This window comes from Microchirus variegatus (assembly GCF_963457635.1).
Source record: "Microchirus variegatus genome assembly, chromosome: 13".
Classification (NCBI taxonomy): domain Eukaryota; kingdom Metazoa; phylum Chordata; class Actinopteri; order Pleuronectiformes; family Soleidae; genus Microchirus; species Microchirus variegatus.
The window spans coordinates 19,101,739-19,123,044 of NC_139814.1; the positions used below are offsets into that span (position 1 = coordinate 19,101,739).

At 40.1% G+C, this 21,306-nt stretch overlaps 1 protein-coding gene across 1 annotated transcript; it reads left to right on the forward strand.

The window, feature by feature from the left end:
- Positions 1-10,370: 10,370 nt before the first annotated feature.
- On the forward strand, positions 10,371-21,306 carry LOC310935612 (chitin synthase chs-2-like; the record flags this gene model as incomplete). Its single annotated transcript, XM_083899545.1, has 22 exons — positions 10,371-10,396; positions 11,697-11,832; positions 11,989-12,177; positions 12,300-13,179; positions 13,374-13,557; positions 14,136-14,231; positions 14,344-14,505; positions 14,601-14,775; positions 15,019-15,120; positions 15,213-15,354; positions 15,493-15,693; positions 16,265-16,380; positions 16,696-16,864; positions 17,065-17,244; positions 17,320-17,598; positions 18,164-18,356; positions 18,521-18,558; positions 18,671-18,735; positions 19,100-19,210; positions 19,294-19,508; positions 20,366-20,441; positions 21,133-21,306. 22 exons carry the CDS (start codon positions 10,371-10,373, stop codon positions 21,304-21,306), a joined length of 3,909 nt encoding a protein of 1,302 aa, XP_083755671.1.

The window sequence follows — 21,306 nt, forward strand, 5'->3', positions numbered from 1 at the left end:
ATCTGCAGAACTTTTTAATCCAGCACTTTTAATAGAATCCACTTTATCTTATTTAAATTATTAAAGTTGACTTTAATAATTTGTCACTGAAATCATCTCACAACCCTTATGACTATGTTTCCACTGAAGCTGAAACAAAGCATGAAAGTGTGTGTGTGTGTGTGTGTGTGTGTGTGTGTGTGTGTGTGTGTGTGTGTGTGTGTGTACCTGGTGTTCCTTGGTTTGCTGTATATAAGCCGATGACACTGTCATTTACATCACAGATGTCAAATCTGTTACCTAGTGACATTATGGGACATAATGAAGACAAGTCTCCATACATTTCTACATTTTAAGGTGAAGACATGTTTTAAAGTTAGGTTCAGGTTATGGTTAAGGTCAGGATTAGGTCAGTAGCAATTGTGGTTAAGGTTAATGTAATGTCCTCTGAAGTCATGGAAACCAGCGCGTGTGTGTGTGTGTGTGTGTGTGTGTATATAAAAACCTGGCTTTGTGCAATTCTTTTTTTTTTTATAATATTCACTGATTTTGTGTAATCTCTGAATGTAGCGTTTCATTGTCATCGTTGTTGCACTGTAATTATGAGTTTGTGTATCATGCACCACAGTAATGTCCATACCCCTAGAGGGAATGGCAGAGGTGGAGGGGTCGCAGCCATATTTGACTGTACACTTTCGCTCACCGCTCGACCCACGGGTACTTATGAGTCATTTGAGCACCTTACTCTAAGTCTGTTAGACTCAAGTATTAAACAGAATAACAGACTCCAGTTTATTGTTGTATACCGACCACCGAACTCCTACTCTGAATTTTGAAGTGAATTTGCAGATTTTTTATGTGATTTAGTTCTCTGTTCAGACAAAATCTATTCTAATAATATTCACGTAGATGTAGCCAATGATAGTCTTGGCTCATCTTTTAAAGTTCTGCTTGACTCAATTGGCTTCAAGCAGCAGGTTAACAAACCAACACATCGTCATAAACAAACACTTGACCTTATCTTAACATATGGTATTGACATACATAACTTGGTAGTATTTGATGAGAATCCTTTGATATCGGACCACTGTCCGATCTCATTTGAAGTTGTACTTACTAATGCTACTGACCCTAAACAGCAGCATTATTACAGTCACTGTTTATCTGACAGTTCAGTTGAAAAATTCACTGAACAACTCTCTTGCCCTCCAGCCATGTTTCATCACAGAGGATGACTATAGAAACATCTCTCCCACTGAACTTAATGGAATAGTGGACAACACAAATACGCGGAGGTTAGAAAGAACGTGGCGTTCCACACATAATGACAGTCACTATGTCTTGTGGAAGAACAGTTTTGATAGATATAAAAAAGCTCTGAGACGTGCAAGAACCTCTTATTACTCAGAGTTAATAGAGAAAAATACGAGCAACCCCAGGTTCCTCTTCAGCACTGTAGCCAGGCTGACGGAGAGCAACGATGCAACGAATCCATCGATCCCTCTATCGCTGAGTAGTTATGACTTCATAACATTTTTTTAATGATAAAATAGAAACAATCAGAGATAGAATTAACAACCAGTTTAGTACAGCGAGCCTAGACTTAATCGCGGCTCCAGCTATACACGTACTAAATAATTTTACTCCTATAAGCCTTACCTTCACACGGTGGTTGCTCGGTCATTCTTTCACAGGTGTGGTTGTTGTTTGTTGTAATACTTCTGATCTATTTTAAGAAACTATCAATTAAAATGACAAAACAACAGTCATTTATTCTGATGTAACAACGCTGTGACGGTCATGACATTTTCATTATATGTTTTCCCTAAATGGAGCGGGAACTGTGAACTCTAAAATGTCAAAATGACAAAAATGTCAGTTTTGTTTCCATCTATCTATGACAACGTATTTTGTTTAAAATAAGTTTTTCTTCATGAATAATTTAAACATTTTTAAATTAATATACAATATTCGGGTTAAAAATAACTTTTTGTCTTCTCCTTGTTGTAGATTTGACATGTTTTTGTCACGAGGCGTCAAGTCTGTTAGTGTTTATTTGTATAAGTCAGTTCTTTGTGTTTAAAGTCACGTTAAATTCATGTCACTTTTGGTGTTGGGTTTTGATTTTCACTTCCCCTTTTATTTTGGTAAATGTTCAGGGTTTCCTGTTATGCTGACACTTCATCCAGCTTGACACATCTCCACTAATTCCCTCATGAGCTTCACCTGGTGATCCTTAGTCAATCACTCACACCTGCCCTTGATTCCCTCATAGTGTTCCCAGTTCCCTTGACAGTTGCCATTGTGTCGTTTTTGCTACCGGAGGTTATGTCAGGGCTCTTGTCTGAATTACTATTACAAGTTAGTATCATTCCTAGTATAGTTGATCCTTAAGCTAAGTTTTGTTTTGCCTTCTCTAGAAGAAGTGATTTTGTTTTTTTCCTTCTTTAGAAGAAGTGATTTTGTTTTTTACTTCTCTAGAAGTGATTTTGTTTTTGCCCTAGTCGGCTTCCTTAAAGTATAGTTAGCCCTCGTGCTATTTTTGTGAATGATATGGAGGCGTGAATCTGCAGAGCAGGAAACATAAACTCACTGTGATGATTCACAAAAACGCCGCAAGATGGCGACAAATGTTTGCACTTGTGTTCAATGATTCACACTGAACCAACAAATGTGAACACACATGTACTTACACCACATTTTAATATTTAAATCTGAAAATAATAATAATAATAATAATAAAATCATGTCTGTTTGATCAGATCTTAATTTAAATCAATTATCTTTTTACATACATATGAAAATGCTGGACTTAGAGATGAAGGCAGACATTTCCTGAGAAATTTAACCTTATTTTTTTTTTGTCTTTTTTCTCTGTGCTGTTTCTCTTTCTGTTGTAACTCTCTATTGATTCCCATTAAAGCTGCAGTAGTCAGGATAAGAAAGGAAACGAATAGCGATGATTGTTGAGTTGAGGTTGAGTGAAAGGAAACTAACTTAGTACAGACTGAACTCAATGACTGAACATAATGAAGAATTATGATTGTAGTTATTGATCATTACTTCACTCTGTGTGTATTTTCAGTTCAAAGTGTGGACAGATTTAACAGAAGCTAAAGGAATGAAGAGATTTAAAGAAACACGTTAGTGTTAACCCAGGATTACAGAAAATACTGTCCATCAAAAATAACAATTAATATTTACAATATTTTTTATTCCCTGTCCGATATAATTTCAATCTATGATAGGGGTTAAAACAGAAAAACTGTGATTCAGGACTTTGAACTGTAGAGGGCAGCATGTAACCTCTCAGTGAACAGCCTGACAGGATTTGTGTGTGTGTGTGTGTGTGTGTGTGTGTGTGTGTGTGTGTGTGTGTGTGTGTGTGAGTGTGAGTGAATATCTATTGCTGTACTTACTCTAAAAAGTTAAATTTACTTGTAAATGTAAGCTATTTATTGCAACATGTTTTGGCTCTTGGGGAAAAATTGAGTTCCCATGACATGGACTCTTTCTCCAGCTCTTTCCTTGTTTGTTTTTGTTTGTTTACATGAAAGTGTCCCCTTAGACACTTCAACATGAAGTGAGTAAAACTCCAAATAAGGACTTTTTTTTTTTCCTGTGGAACTATGAGGATTCTGTTCTCTGCCATTAACACCGAGGTCTTTGACCCAGTTTATGTCTAAAGCACTGGATGACTCATACCAACAAGGTCACAAAGAATCCAACACCCACCTCACTCATCAGAGACAGCAGAGCTCGGACGTAGGATCACATCCATCGGATGGGGAGCGGCGACGTTGACACGATAAAACCGTGCGAATGTGCCAGGAGACGTCCACGTGGCCCTGACAGAGGTTGTGCACTTTCCAAACAGCGGCTGTCCCACTGGGTTGTCGATGCCATCATGCAAGCCTATAAGAGGGGAGCACAGATTGACTCCCAAGGGCACCCCTCTCAGCGCCGCCCATGATGTAGAGACACTTCTGGTGGAGTGGCACCTCACCCCAGATGGCGGGGGGGCGGCCACTGGCCTTATAGGCTTGCATGATGGCATCGACAACCCAGTGGGACAGCCGCTGTTTGGAAAGTGCACAACTTCTGTTAGGGCCACTATGACACACAAACAGCTGCTCCGACCGCCGTATACCGGCAGTAGCAGCAACATAAGCTTCTAGCGCCCGGACTGGTCATAGCAGCTCCGACCTACCCTCCTCAGACAGGGAGCCAAAGCGTCCGAGCTGAATAGGCTGGTTGAGATGCGTACGTGAAAGCACCTTGGGTAGGAACGCCACATTCACAAGGGTTAGGGTTAGACTGAGTCTCTGTGACATATTAGGAGGATTTTATGGCCAGTTGCTTTAGATTTATTACATAATGCACCTTTAAACTTACTGATGGAGGCAGCAGTGGATCAACATGTCCTCTCGGCTTTGATATAAAATCACTGATTTTCTCTATGGGGTTGACTATGTGACTATGTGGGAGACAGAGTGGTTGACAAACGCAAAAACATGTGATCAAAGGAGCTAAATGTAACAAATGTATTATATTAGATTATGAAATGACCATCATGTGTCAACAGAGATTAAACAAATATGTTATATTCACCATTTAAATTTTCTTTTGGGGGCCAGACGCAGTTGGTCACAGTTCGTAGCATTTCAGCACAGTTTTGGGTCAGAATGCTCTCAACAACAAGAAGACGAATTGAGGACTGCACCATTGCACAAAACAGAACATATTTGGAGTACAATATTTCAACAGTGGGAACAGGAAGGGGGAGACAAAAGACAAAAGATGTAACAAGGAGAGATGAGAGATGACTTATCAACATATCAACTGTCAAACAAACAACTATGTTTAGAAAGCCAATGAGAGAGAGAACATAACGAAATGAAAGAAAAATAACGAAAACAAAACAATACAACAACAAATAGGCAACAGAATAGAAGTTAAAACTGTCAGGACAGAAAACACAATAAAATGTAGTAAAGCGTGAAATATCTTTTATTGTAAATTAATATTATATTGATATTGAAATCACTGGATCTGATATTAAACAGTTAAGAATCTAAAATCTGGTACAATCCAAAAATCCTGCAGGTATCACATGCTTCTCGACTGTAAATTTTTTTTAAATACAAATCAACAGCAGCATTTTAGCTGAGTCGTGTTTGTGCTGTTTATTTCTTCTTTGTGGTTTAAGAATCTTTCCCCTTACTATTAAGGTTTAAATCTACAGCACAAATATGAACTCCGGTTGTGTCGCCAAAGTTGAACATTTTCAACACACGCGTTGAAAGGATTGATGCATCACGTCACGCCGTTCGCACAATTCAAACCACGCAGCCAAACACAAAATTCACATTATTGGAATAAGTCTTGACGTAACTGTTATTATCTTATCTTATCGCATCCTATTTTATTTTATTTTATCTTAACTCATTCTGACAAATACACTCCCTCACGTTTTAATTAAGAACTTGTTGTGTTGATGTTTGATTGTTATTGACTCCGGTGCTATTTGTGTCTTTCGTGTCAGGTTCATTGTCATTATGTGACCTCAAGCTCTCAGTTCGGCAGAAACATTACATCCAACAGAGACAAAGGATTGAACGGTGGAAAACAATGGAATGTCCTGAATGTTCGGCCAACAAAAATAAGGATTCGTTTCTCTCTCTGTGTGCGTGTATCAACCTCATAGAACAAGCTGTAATAAGTTGTACTGTGAAGAGGTAAAGTCACATAACAAGCTTATCAATCATCTGTCTTAAGGTCTAAAGGAAACTTATAAACCAAACTCTTTATTCAGGAATAGTTTTCTTTGTGGGAACAAAACATAATAATGACCTTGATTCAAACCAGTGTGGTGAAATATGGAAGAAAGTTGTCAACTTCAGAAAAGAGACACGTCATCTTCAAGAAGTGACATTTAAAACATTTTGTTTCAAGGGTGTTCAAGTGTGAGATTAGAGGAAAGTATTTCTGTGAACATTTTCTTTTTTTGCTGCAACCTGATGATGTTAAAATCCATTTTATTGTTTTTGTAAATGTACTTTATCAAAGCACAGCAGAGGAAGGACAAGGCAAGTAAATATAGTACATGCAAAAATAAATACAGATATTGTTATAGATAAAACAAAGAAATGTGCAGGAGAAACAAACAAACATACATTTTTTAATGGCTCAAACAGTATTGTTTGGAAAAAGTAGAATAGAACAGAAAATCAACACCTCAAAAGGACACAATCTCCACTCCAGTTATATTAGACATGTTTTAGAAGGAGCAGGAAGAAGCACAATGCTTCACTTCATGGGAACCTTTGTCAGGGGCTCCAGGATTTGTACACGTAACCCTACAGTTACAAGCCCAATTTCATTCCACTTGGCCATTGACTGCCCCATTTTTTTTAAAATTATTATTATTATTCATTTTTTAGAAATAGAATGTGTGTTTCTAAACCGCAACACATGTGAGGCGTTAGCTCTTGCTGAGTTTTGTTTCCTTCAGTTTCATTTTGTTTGTCAAATTTAATTAAATGAAACGAAAGAGATGCGTTTCCAAATACTGATGATAATGAGGCTTGAGTCACCTGAAGAATGTGAATAAAGAGGGTGGTTAAAACCAACCGCTAAACTAACAAGGACTCCACCGAGTCACTATTGGGGTGTGTTGGCAGAAATTGAATCAATAACCCAAAAGTATTGAATTTATAATTCAAAATAAAATAAATATGTTGGTGTTGTAATGAACCTTTTACGTGTACACTGTAAGACCGAACAGTAAAAGTTAGTTAAAAAGATTAAGTTGTGTTAACTCAGAAATTTAAAAAAGTTAATTCACTGCTAATTTTTTGAGTTACCTTAACGGATTTTCAATTTTAAGTGTACAGTACTCAAAAACTTTAATTCAGTTTTGTCACTGAACTCAAATTGTTTGAGTTGTTGTCCGTGACGTCACTTCCAACGAGTGGAACATTCTAGTTCCCGCTTGCTCCGACTCTCTGTGCAGCTGCAACTTTGCAGCAAGAGAATAATTAAGATATTTTTTAACGAAAAGTCATCTTTCTTGTGGGAACTTTGCTTCCGGACTGCCAGGGACGACTTCTGGAGTTAATTCCGCTGTGGCTTGCTGTTTTTTCTTCAACAGGCTGATTTTCCTTTTTGTGCACTCCTCCTCTCTGGTGAGTTGTCGTTCTTCTTCATTTTACCTTCATGTTTAGAGAATTATTTGTTGTGGTTTTCGCATAAAAGCAATTATTTTATCCATTTGAATATAACGTGTTGAGTTAAGTTAGTGTAATTATTGCCTTCACTGAGATAACCTTAGTGCAAAACGTTAGGGTGTTAGCCTAATTTTTTTTTTTTTTGGGTAATTTCACATGAAAAACAGTGGCCTGCTTACAGAGCTTTTACTCTTTGTGCATGTCTGGGCTTGTAGCTAACTTCGAGGCTCAACATTAAGTAACGTCTCTGGTAAGTTTCATGTTAATTGTATGCCAAAAACAATAAAGTTGTAGCCTAGCTTATCGTGTTGCCCCACCCCCCTCCCCCTCCCGCTCCCGCTCCCGCCTACAACCGCTGTGTCGTCCAGCTGCGCAGATCATAACTGAATACTGTCTGAGTCTGGTTGCAGAGCTTCACATAACTGACCTGACCTCCACCAAGTCTTGCAGCGTTTAAAGTCACATTCATTGCTTGGCTGACTGGAAACACCTTAGTCAACAGCTTTTTTCGAGTCTTTTTTCCTTCACAGCCTAATGAATAGTACTGATATGTTTGTAATTTTGTTCAGTATTTAAAGAACTCAAAGGCTCTCTCAATTAATTAGTGTTAGATCTGTATGATTCTGTCTATCATTTCAGTCTGATTTGTATGTCTGTAAAACTCATGTAAATCTTGTCTCTTTTAGTCTGAAGCAGAAGAAGCTGGGTGTTACATGACGTCTGCAAGCTGGTATGTACAGTAGATGCTCTAGACACTTATTGCCAGCTTAGTAAAACTACTCAGTTTTCCAATGGTTTGGAAGTGCAAGCTTTGTGCTGCTGCCTTTGATCAACGGACACAGTTGCTTCAACACTACCGTTTGAGTCATAGCAATTTGTCCTCAATTAGTCCATTGCCATGTGTGTATGATGACTGTATCTGCACATTTTCAGTCAATAAATGCATTGAAAATTCATTCAACACGGCATGCCTTTTTTGTGATAGTAGGGGACGTAGTTCTGCACATTTTTAGCTGATTGACATTTCTTGGCAGGCTGTCCTTCATCACATAATCATATTCATCAACTGTTGAATATGATCTCCCTTTACTTCAGCACTTTAAATTGTTGATGAACATGATCAAGGCATGTTATGGAAGTAAGCTCTGTAGGTTCATAGTTCAAAAAAAGAACTTCCCTGATGTTATGAAATTCAATGGAAAGATATTATTTTAGTGTAGCAAGAGGAGATAATATAAATTTACATGCAGTTGGCAATTTGATACTAACAGTCTAATAGAGTCAGGAAATAAATCTGCTTAAAAATCTGTTTTATTTTATAAAAAATTTGCATCGTCTGTGGTCATTTGATGCTGTAGCTTGTGGTGCAAACAGTTTGTATTGTGGTATGCTAAGAGGTGTTTCTCGCTCTCTCATCTTCAGCCTGTGGAGTCCCCTGAACTGGACATTGATGACGTACTACTTGGCCTTGCTTTGATCTGTGCCAATTCGCCTGATGCCACGTTCCTCTGCCCAGATAGGGTTGCAGTTCTCATTGAGGGTAATCTTGTGGTTGACGTGCATACATTGGCTGACGCCTATGTGACTCTTCTGGGGCTGATTTATGATTAAAATAATCATTTAAAGAAAATGTAATTTTTGCACAGAATTCTGCCAAAGGGAGGGCCTGCAAAAATAAGTTGTCTCACTGTTTCACTGGCTTTTATGACAAGTATTGCACTATTTCAAGTATTCAGCACATGGAAGTGTAAAGTTTTAGAAAACAATGTGTTTGTTGTTGCATGTTTACTCAATAAAACTGAGTTGCATTTGACCTTGTTAATGTGTTTTTGACTGTATGTGTACTGCATAGAGATTTTATTTTTTTGAGTTAAAGCTACTTAAAACAATTGATGTAATCAGTTTCAAAAAAGAATTGAAGTTCCCTAACATATTATTTTGAGTTAAAACTAAACAAGATTTTGCTTGTAGTGGAGTTAATATAGAGATTCTTTTGAATTGAAAAATTTAAGTTAATGTAAAGTGAAAAAACTCAGTTTTACAACTAAGAACATTCAAGTTATCTACACTTGTATTTATTTGTACTGTGAAAACAAAATAACTAGTAGAATGTACACATCAGATAAGGTTCGTTAAACTTACCAAAATAAGTTAGTGCCACTTAAGATTACAAGTAAAGCATACTTAATCAAGATTGCTTGTTTAACTCAAAATATTTAGTTAACATTAATTAAATTTTTTGATGTAATCAGTTTCATCAATTTTTTTGAGTTAACTTAACTTATTAGGGTTTACAGTGTACTGTAGGTAAAGCATGTGTGGTCATTGTGTTTAATAAACTTTCATGTTGAGGTTTCATGTCACAGCTGAAGTGTTGGAGTATGTCTCCATTATGTGACACATTTATTATTATTAATAATAATAATAATAATAATAATAATAATAATAATAATAATAATAATAATAATAATAATAATAATAATGCATTATATTTGAAGGCACCTTTCAAGACACTCAAGATCGCCGGAACATTTGGAACTTTTCAGCCATTCATGGATTGTGGTGTTTACCACAGGATTTCACTGTGTCTCGGTCACGTCTCTGGTATTAACTATGGACATGGTGTTGGTGGAAAAAAAACGAATTCTCAAGGAGTGGAAGTCATGTTCTCCACCGTGCTTTAAAAACTGGCTACTACACTTGAAGGAACTGTGTGGAAGAAACCCCAAAATGCACAAACAGATGTGTGTGAGAGACTCCTGCCTCAAGGACTGCCTCGGGGTCTTGCTCATGTGTGGGAAAGATGGAATAGGAGATTGACAGGTGGATTATAAAAGGCTGCAGTCATTCCGCAGTAAAGAAAAAAGGAAAAGCGATTGAACACTTTATAAAAATATTTTCAAATCCTTAATATATAACCCATAAGTAATAAAATAAAGATATTTTTAAAGTCTGTCTAGGGTTTATCAGGTTATCAGTAAAGTCAAAATTGCTCTTGTATCTTGTTGCACAATTGAAGGTGTTGCCCTTTAATGAGAGGTTGGAAACAGTTGTAAATCAGGTATCACGACAATGGCATCTCGATGCAGATGAGACGCACGTCATGTATTTAATTGCTATCTGCTGTGAAGTCAAATCCAATACCACACAGAAGCCGCAAACATGGATGAAGACAGGACGCTTCCCAAGTGAGTCCACTTTTAACTCATTCAATTTCTCATTTGTACTTATGTTAAGATTACGATAATTACAAAGTTCTTATTTTGCTTCATATAACAAAGAAATCATTCAAACTGAAGAATTTTTTTTTTTTTTTTACATTTAATAGACCAACAACTCATGGAGTAATGGATTAAAAATAATCAAGATTCATACATTGTGAAAATAAGTGTCACAAATACTGCTGATATTCATTTAATCTGATTATTTAACTATATTTGTCTTATTTTTTAATTATAAAAGGTAATGGCTTTAAGCTGGAGACCAATAGTTAAATACAAATAACTAATAATAATTGTATTTACATTATTTATAACTAAACAAACTTTGATTGATTAACACAGTCACACACAGGTTATTATTATTTAAATATGAACAGCCACACCAGTGTGTTATTGACCTTGTCCAGTGTGTGAGGTTGCATTGAAGGTTTATGCATTAAATGTTTTCTGATTAAATTATTTTAGATTTTATTTTTTTGATTAATGTTGAAAATGTATCAATATTAATGTAATGTATTAGTTTTTGTGAATGTCATTGTGGTTTAGCAAGGAGAAGAAGAGTGAGATCTCATAAAATAAATAAAAATGTGGCATAATCCTCTGACAGCAGTCGTGTGAAAGTCCATATTTATGTGTGTAAAGCATCATGTGAGTTAATAAAAGTAAAAGTAATTCGTGGAAAAATTCAGGTCTGAAGGCTGGAACCCTGTCTAGACCATCATGAACTTAAACAATGTACTTTGTTCAGTCCTGTGACTCAGTTTCAGGTTGAGTCAAGGTGTGGAAGGGGGTCACCAGGGTCATTGTAGAGAGGAAGACAGACAGTGCCTCAGGTAAAGCAGAGGGTTTGTAAGGAGGAAGTGAGGACAGCTATGAAGAGGATAGAGTGGGAGGGCAGTTGGACCAGTTGACATACCTGAGGAGGTATGGAGGACTTTTTTTTACCAGATTGTTTCACAGTCTTGTAAAGCAACAACATGCTTGATGAATGTAGAAGAAGTCTGGTTTGAAGAACAAGCGCAAAAGTGCAGAGATGTAGCAACTATACAGAGGCATTAAGTTGACCAGTCACACCATGAAGATGTAGGAAGGAGTTGTTGAAGTTCAGATATGGAAAGAAGTGAAGATCAGCCAGCAGGTTCATGCAAAGATGTGATGTTGGCTTTGAAAGTGTTGGTGGAGAAGTACAGAGAAGGTCAGGAGGAGCTAAAAAGAAATGCTGAATTACATTGATTCACATCAACCTGAATCTTTTGTCCTAATTCAGGAGACCATGGGACACCTGCCGAGACCTCCCCGTCATCCAGGACGAACAAACTCCCTGGAAAATGATCAAACTACTCAAGTTTGTCTCCCTGTTTGTTGTTGCCGTGCTTGTGTTTGGGTTGGCGCTATGCAGCAAGGTTTGTCCAGTGCTGCATATTTATATTTTCCTTCTTTACATTTCCATGTGCAGATGAGTGGGCATTGGAAAATTGGAACATGGAGTGTGATCAGAGGCACTCACAGTAATGATGACTGATCAAACACTAAACTCTCTCACCTTCCTTCACCTGCAGACTTCCTTCCTCCTCCTCATCACCTTTGCCAATGAAGGCACAAAGACCCTCAGAGCAGAACAGAAACCTGTCGCTCTACTGTGTATCGGCTGCGCTCTCATCACCTCCAGTGTCCTTCTTTTACAGAAGAGCATCTGGAAGGCATGTTACAAATCTGCAAGGATTCCAGCCAAAGAAACAGTAGCTTTGGTGAGAACCCTTCAATCAGTACTTGTTTTTCTAATGAGAAGCACTTCTTCCGCAGCACCTGGGTCGTCCTTTTTGTTGCATGATGTATTTTTAATGTTCTACTTCTTCTGTTTCTCCTGCAGTTTATGTTCTTTGAGTTTCTGGTGTCTGGAGGTGCAGCTATTCTCACCATCGTTGCGATGCCACACTTGGACATTGTGACCAATGTGACGATACTGAACGGCGTAGCTATCGTCACTACGATCCTGCAGATCATTTCTCAGTGCATTGCCAAGGAAAGGAACCGCTCCCTGCTGCCCTCCATCGCTGCCTTCCTCCTCCTTTTGCTTGGTTATGTCCTGTTCGTCATGTTGTACATCACAAAAGATCACACTGATACAAAGATGACCATCTGGGTGGGTCTGGCCGTGGGTGCGTCCGTCTTGGTGTCTCTCAACTGGTGGGAAACCTACTTCAAATTAATCAGTGAGAAAAGCAGCTCTGTCCGCCTCAAGAGACTATGTAAAGATGTTAGAAGATGCCAGAACATGCTACACATCCTGTCCAGCCTGCTCAGGATCGTGGTGACTGCATGTGTGCTCGGAGCCTATGTACCTCTGGCTAAAATGGACTGGGACATCGTGAGGTCCATCCCACCTCGCGAGACAAGGATTATCGGCATCACCATCGGGGTCCAGCTCGTCTCCTCAGCCCTCTGCCAGTGGTTTGCTGTTGTGGCTTGTAAAATGCACGCCCTGCGACGATGCTTCATCCTCCCCGTGTACCTAGCATCTCTGTCTGTCATGGCTCTGCTCGTCATCCCTGTCGTCGTCTACTATGAAGACTTCAAACGTGGTCTGAATGGGACTTCAAGCACTGACTTCAGAAACTACTGCAGCGTGGAAGTGGATGGAAGAGTCCCAAGCCTGAATGGGATCGTGTTCCCAGAGCTGGTTCTGGATGTGACACACACTCTGTGCTTCCTGGACATGTCCAAAATGTGGGACATCGGCATGCTTACAGGTACTGAACACACTCTCACAACCCTTATATGATGCACATAGAATTAATTAGATTTCTGACCCATTTTGTCTTGTTTCAAGGCAGTATGGGAGATAAATAAAGGAGAAGGTGGTGTGACCTGAAGTGATTTCAAGGATAAATCATTAAAGTAAAGATTGTGTGGATAATTACCCCATCCATTCACCTTCCCCCAGGTTCAGCAGTGTCCTGGTGGCTCGGCCTTGTTCTGGCCACGATTCACCTCTGGTACCTCGGTCTGTATCGCATCCAGAGGACCCAGGACCTGTTCATCAAGAGGCTGTATGAGGGAGCATTTTTAGAGCAGTCGCTGTTACTAAACACTCGATTTGACATCCAGACAACCTCCAGACACAAGAAGTAAGTATGTGTGGTGTGTACGGAAGACAGATTCAGAGTTACATAGCTGCCAACTCTCACGCATTGGCCGTGAGACACACGCATTTGACTGACTTTTCACGATATCACGCCACACCTCGGATTTCTCACGCCGAAGTACACATCACAACTAAAAACGGTTCTGAATAGCATAAGCATATGGTGCGAATAAGGTTTGAAATCGCTTGCACTCGAGATACCTAGACAGTTCGGTTACGATAATGAGCGGCAAAAGAGGTGTCGGAGCATCAATGTTCTAGGAATTCAGTCAGGCACATGCGCAGAATGGATCGAGTTTCCGGTACAAGTTGGGTAACGACACAAGTACTCATGTAAACAGTGGTAGTCTAGTGGTTAAGTTGCCCGACATTTGTCAGGCAGGTTGTAGGATCGAATCCAGCTCCCTATGTATCTACATTATTTACCATATTATTATTGTATAAAGCATTATGAGTATTAAGCATTAATAATCCATAAATCATCAAAAAAAAACAGCCACTATATTTACTTTCTGACCCACAAAACTGCAAATATCTTTTTTTCCTTTTTTTCACTTCCAGATTCACAACACTGGAACCAGTAAAAGTCTTCCTCTGTGCAACAATGTGGCACGAGACATACGATGAGATGATGAAGATAATCATTTCAATATTTCGGTAAGATTGTAATTTGTCCTCCACTTTTTCTAAAATGCTTACGTTTTGTCTCCAAGAGACAAAGCTATCAATGCCACCAAAATAGCTTCATGTCATTGTTTTAACTCCCCAGCTTGGACAAGTATCGGCCAAAGAAGGAAGGAGAAATCAGTGATGTGACCTTTGAAGGCCACGTCTACTTTGACGATGCCTTCAGAGATGTTCCTGGGAGCGAAGGCCGCCACGTCAATGAATACGTAGAGATGCTTGTGGAAATTATTAAAGAAGTTTACAGGTATAAGATGTCAAATTGTGACAGAGCATTTACTGAACAGTGATCTCGAGCAGGTACAGCATGAAGCTGAAGTTTCTTGTACCCTCTGTCCGCAGTTATTTTGTGAACATGGATAAAGGCCTATTCGAGAAGCAGCAGCAGGTCCCTGAGCAGACAATAGTGAGGACACCGTACGGAGGACGTGTGGTTGTCACCATGCCTCATGGGAACACTCTGGTGATTCACTTCAAGGACAAGACTCTCATCCGCCACAAGAAGAGATGGTCACAGGTAGGAAAATATGCAATTTGGATTGAGCAAAGTAACAGAAGTAAACATGTCACTTTCTGAGCTAATGACTAACCAACCAACAGCTAATTCTGTTTTCTGTGCTGACATCCATGATGTGGCTCATACTTTTTATGTCGTTGTCTGCAGAAGATAGTGAATAAGCTGCAGAGAAAAGAACAATGATAATAATAATTCACAATACTGACAGTCCTCAGTTGCTAATGTGTGTTTAACATTTTCTAGGTCATGTACTTGTACTACCTCTTGGGCTGGAAAGTTGCAGCCAAGTATTACAAAAGGTTGGATAAAGGAGAGGACGAGGCGGAGCTAAAGAAAGAGCTACAGGTGAGATGAGAGAAATCATTCACCGACACACACACTCACACCCCCCCAAATGGATAAAAACATACAGTATATTCCCGTGTGTGTTTCTGCAGAAAGAGAAGCAACACACCTACCTCCTGGCTTTAGATGGAGATACAGACTTCCAACCGGCTGCTGTGATGCTGCTCATAGATCGATTGAAACTGTACCCACGTGTCGGGGCAGCGTGTGGCCGGATCCACCCGACTGGATCAGGTGGGTAAAATGGAGAAAAAACATGACAAAACAGTGAAGTGATTAGAAGTTGAGGGCTGTGTTAGACCTGTGATAGACCAGCGATGTGAATGAATGAATATACATTAGTAAAATGTTACTTCTCGTTGGATCCGGCAGGTCCGATGGTTTGGTACCAGAAGTTTGAATATGCTGTGGGTCACTGGCTTCACAAAGCATCAGAGCACGTGTTTGGCTGCGTGCTGTGCAGCCCCGGCTGCTTCAGTCTCTTCAGAGCCGAGGCTCTCATGGACGATAACGTGATGAAAAAATACACCACCAAGGCCTCACAAGCACAACACTACATTCAGTACGACCAAGGTAACACTTCAAACAGACGGAGCGTGCTGTTGCTAACATGCTTTCTCAACATAGGGGGGTGGAACTGGACCATACATCAGCATCAGATCTACATCCAAATAATTTACAGATTTCTTATATCAGATATTCTTAAGGACAATAATGCAACAGGTGAACAATGGGGCAGCTTCATCAGGCTCATCATTACATCAGTACAAGATTTTTTGCCCAATTTGCCCATGATTCACAGTTGGGCAGCACTTGTTGGGGACAGTTGGCAGCTGAAGCACGAACCCTCTGTCACAGTCAATCAAACATATCTGGATTTTTTGAGTCGGACATAAACAGATGTCATTTTTACTTCCTTGAGGCAGCTGTGGCCTAGTGGTTAGGGCTTCGAGCTTGAGACCGGAAGGTAGCCGGTTCAGTCCCGCAAGGGGACCCTTTAAGAACCCTTAAAGGGTTCTTAATCTTAATCTTATAATCTTGAAATGGTGTAAACATAAGTTGAACTCTTGCCATGTGTACATGAATATCTCTTCTACCACAAAGTGTGTTGAACTAAAATGATCTCTGTCCCTGTGCTCTGTAGGTGAGGATCGCTGGCTGTGCACTCTGCTGCTGAAGCAGGGATGGAGGGTGGAGTACAACGCCGCCTCCGATGCCTACACCAATGCCCCAGAGGAGTTTAAGGAGTTTTACAACCAGGTAACAAGAGGCTACGTCCTCAAAAGTGTGTCAAATATTTTGCAGGTATAGAGGACAGTGGTTGGTAATTACTGACATGATCCTGCTGCATTTGTGTGATAAACCTTCTGTTGCTTCCTTTGAAAATTCACTCTATTATGTGAGGTGATGACTACATAATTAGTCCTGTCAGTTTCCCGTCAGTCATGTCATCCACCAGTGTCACTGTCTTGTTACATTGATAATAATTATGGAGTCATATTGAGTTCCTTCAAGGAGTATGAGAGGGAATCTGTGCATCACCGACTTGACGTGTATATGCTTTGTTGGCTACAGCGTCGTCGATGGGGGCCGTCCACCATGGCAAACGTCATAGACTTGCTCGGCTCCTCCTCCTTGATTGTCAACAGGAACCCGTCCATGTCCAGACCCTACATGCTCTACCAGCTTTTCAACTTGGCCTCATCCATCCTGTCGCCATCCACTGTCATCCTCATGATTGCAGGTCAGGCCTAGTGGAATATTCCAAACGAAACATGAACAAACATTTGGTTTGAGATTACACAATAACAAGTTGTAAACCAGTAATTATTTGTTTAAATGGAAACAACAAGAAAGACTAATAATTATATGGTTAAGTAAATTACATCACTCAACCTCCACAGAGCTTGTAAAAGCAGTTCTTTGTTCCTTTCTGACTTTCAGGTAGCTTCACTGTACTTTTGAATATTACACCCAATGCCGCTCTGGTCCTGGCTGTGATACCACCCGCCATTTTCCTCGGCATCAGCTTCAAGATCAAGTCTGACACCCAGATTAAAATTGCTGCAGTCCTGAGCACCTTGTACGCCTTCCTCATGATGATAGCAGCTCTTGTCCTAATAGGTGCGCCAGATGCAAACTCAGCAATCCTCAAAGCCTGTGACCATTTTTGCTAATCTCATTTCTCGTGTCCTTCAGCCCATATGATGCTTGAAAAAACCATCATGACTCCGAGCAGCCTCTTCATCATCACCCTCGCCTGCTTTTACCTGGTCACGGCGGTCATGCACCCTCAGGAGGTTGGTCTGGTGGTCTATGGCTTGCTTTACATCATCTGCATCCCCAGCGCCTACCTGCTGCTGGCCATTTACAGTATGGTCAACATGAACAACGTGTCCTGGGGGACCAGGGAGACGGCGCCCCCTCCTGGAGCCGGTGCACCTGCGGCTGCACCCCCACTATCCACAGCACAGAAAAGTAAATAGCATAGTATGCATGTATATAAACCCATAATAACCAATGAGCTTGAGCAAACTAAAAACCTTCACTAACCAGATAGCTAGCAACATCTAGCCCTGTTAAACACCACACTTGTTTCTTGTTATTTCTTATTTATTTCCAAACCACATCCAGCTCACAGCAACATATCTGCCATGTTAATTCTGTCCTCACAGCCATGACATTGTGCAGTTTTTTTCTTGTGCACGACAGCAGACGCCACAGCTACGAGCTGCTGACTACTAGGCTCTTTCATGTTTGGTTACATTCTGCAGTCACATTGTGTTCTGATCAGTTCAGTTAAATCAGCTACGATTTAAAAATGCTCTCATTAAAACTACTTATCATTCTCACAGAACCTGTTATTAATAAACCCTGCAATTTTTCACTGTTGAAGTATTGATGAAGCAACCTCTACTCCCCGATCTGTTATGTTTAATTTTACACATTTGAGAATTAAACTTTGAACTGTTTGTGACACATCGCTGCTTCATTTAACATTCAGCTTGAACTGAAACTGTGTTTTCCTTCTTCTTCTTGACAGTCAAGAACAAACTCACAGAGATCTTCACGCAGTCGAGATGCTGTAGAAAAGTGTCGCGAGGATTCAGAGACGAGGAGGTCGTCGTCAGCGGGCAGAACAGCACGATTTCTCAGGAAGAGGAGTTCGGACCTCAGCCCCAGAACACAATCGTGGTGGATGAGAGGGTTCCTGAGATTCCTCAGGTAGAGCAGAGGTGAGAAGTGACCGTTGGGCTGATTTAGGGTTTCAAGAAACCTTCAGAAACTCTTGTTGACAAATTTAAAATTCATAGCTGAGTCAATGAGGATGTACTGTATATTTCTGTGATGGTTCCATCACTGATACGGTGCTAATGTCAGGTTTATTATCTTGTTGCAGTGTGGAGGAGCCTCCTGCAGTCGTCTGCCCCAACCAGTGTGAGTGTTTCATCTGATTTAGCAAAACAGAGTTTAAAAAAAAAAAACAAAGTTGATTTCTCATGTGCTGATATTGGCTAATATTTCATTTGTGTCTTGCTCTTTTCTTCAGGCTGGGTCTCACAGCTACAGAGTTTGTCTGAGGACATGCAGCTGCGAGAGGGTCAACTCCACCAGGTCTGTTTTTTTTTTATTCATGCATGTTAGCATATGGTTGCATGGAGACCATCATCAAGCAAAATGTTTATTTTCATGGGACGATAGAAAAGTCCTTACATAGTTGAGGTTTAGGGCCAACTCTTTGATTCTATTGTCTGTCAGGATCGAGTCTGACTTCATGCCTTCCACTTGAGAAGTTTTAAACAGTTGTATATTCTTGAACAGAGCACCTGGTGCTAAGAAAACAATTGTTTAGCAAGACGCCCGAACAAAAACATCATGAATTACTCATGCAATTTTCTTTTAATTAAATCAAAAGATGAGCTATGATTGTTCTACTGCAAGGTAGAGATTAACTGGATGGATTTGCATCACTCTGCAGGAAGAGGAGCTTTTTTTTAAAGATCTGACGTCAAAATACCTGGAGCCTCTGCCCGACGACAAAAAGAAACAGCAGATAATGGCTGAGAAACTCAAGGCACTGAGGAACAAGGTACTAACGCATCACTTTGTCAGCACGTCTGCGGAATGCCATGACAGTCGAGATGGATGTAAACAAATCAGTTTGTCTTGCAGATGACGTTCGCCTACTTCATGTGCAACACCGTCTGGCTGGTGATGACCTTTACCCTCCAGCTGGCAGAAGCAAACATCGCCATCCAGGTGCCCAAGCTCGACGCCAACATGGAGTTCATAGGAGAGTACATGTACATCGACCCGCTGGGCTTCATGTTCATTTTCTCCTTCGCCTTCGTGGTGCTCATCCAGTTCCTGTCCATGCTGTGGCACAGGTAACCAATCAGAGCAAAGGAGGAACTTTAACTTTCCCACAATTGATACTTGAATGGAACCATTGGATTGTTTAATAACACTGTTATTTTACAATTTCAGTCCTCATGTGTTCTTTAGGGCATAGCAAATAAGAGTTTCTTATGTAATATATATAATCAACAAAATAAAGAAATTGTTGACTCAGCACATCAAATTATTGGAGTTAGTCGTAGCGTTTACATGCATGTTTAAAGTCAGATGTTTTATTACTACATATAAACTGCGACAGGGGGCGTCTTCCTCCGGACAGCAGGACAACCACAAAGGCCATGCCCCATCTAATTTGAATCACAATTAACAAGTACTCACCGCTCACTGTTAAGGCCACATTATACTTCTCCGACTGCGTAATGCGTTATCCGTCTGCGTCACCACGTAGACCACTCGAGCCTTTATACTTCTGCGTCGTGGTGACGGATAGGCGCTGCAATTTCTATTTCTACCACAGAGAGCTCCCTTAGCATCAAAAGGACGACAAAATGACTCAGACCTATAGCTCTTCTCCTGACGTTGAAATCAACTTGATGCATACGTTATGTTATGCGACTGGTTGAAGTATTGACTGGCTCAGTACTGTCATGATTGTTCTGTTTGGGTCTACAAATACTGCATATTCCACCTTACGAAAGGTTGTAATGGATATAGAGAAAAATGACATACTTCCACACTTTACTCAGTCTTTCTGTCACATAAAGGTCATCAGGAAACGGATACAATACACACTCAGTTTGATTTTCCCCTCCACATGTATACTTTCTGTCTTAGTCGTGCTATAGCTCGATTAAATTAAATGTGTATGTGTGTGTTTTTGTTTCAGAGTCTCCACGCTGATCCATTATGTGGCCTATCTGGACACAGAGTCAAAGATTAAAAAAGAACAGCCAACCAAAGAGGTAGGAACAACTGTCACATCACCATTTTACTACTACTAAATTTACTGCTAAATCACAACATACATTATCTCAAGGCTCTTTACATGGTCAGGCAGAGAGAGTGCGACAGGGTATTTAAAGTCCTACAGAATAAAGACAATTTGAAGCATGAAAAAGTATAATTTAAGAGTTTATGAGACACGTTGACGTTATTACTCCACTGTCCACATACCTTGTAAGATCAACAGATACAGCAGATGAACAATAGCCTTCACGAACGTCATACACATACTGTATTTTCCGATGTTGCTCAGGTAATAATGCTGTTCACCTAATTACATGAATTGATTGTGAATGTTAATGTTCCGGCGCTGTAAGTAGCCTAAAGCTATTTCCATGTTTGACTTAGAATGTCAAGCATAACTCTGTCATTATCAGATAATTGATGTAGAATCATGTTTATGTTTGAATTATGTGCCTGTCATTGTCAGATGATTGACATCAATAATGATATGGTATGATATTTGTTTTTGTACGAGCAAGCAATTGTCAATTGAAAGACTTAATTAGACGGAACACTCTCGACTCTCTGTCCCCGCCCTTCTGCCTCAGCTGTTGGAGAGTGTGGGATGGTTTTAAGTGGAGGTGCATGTGATGGTCCAGGTGTGGGGAAGTGACAGTGACGTGAACTGATGAGAGTTCTTCTCTGCAGGTCAAAGACGACGACGACAACAACGGCCACGACAACAACGGCCACGACAACAACGGCGAAGACGACGACGAAGACAGCGACGAAGACAGCTACGAAGACAGCGACGAAGACGAAGACCCCTTCTTGTTTCCGAGTCTAAGCAACAGAAATCCCGACCATGGGTCTCTGGTGTAA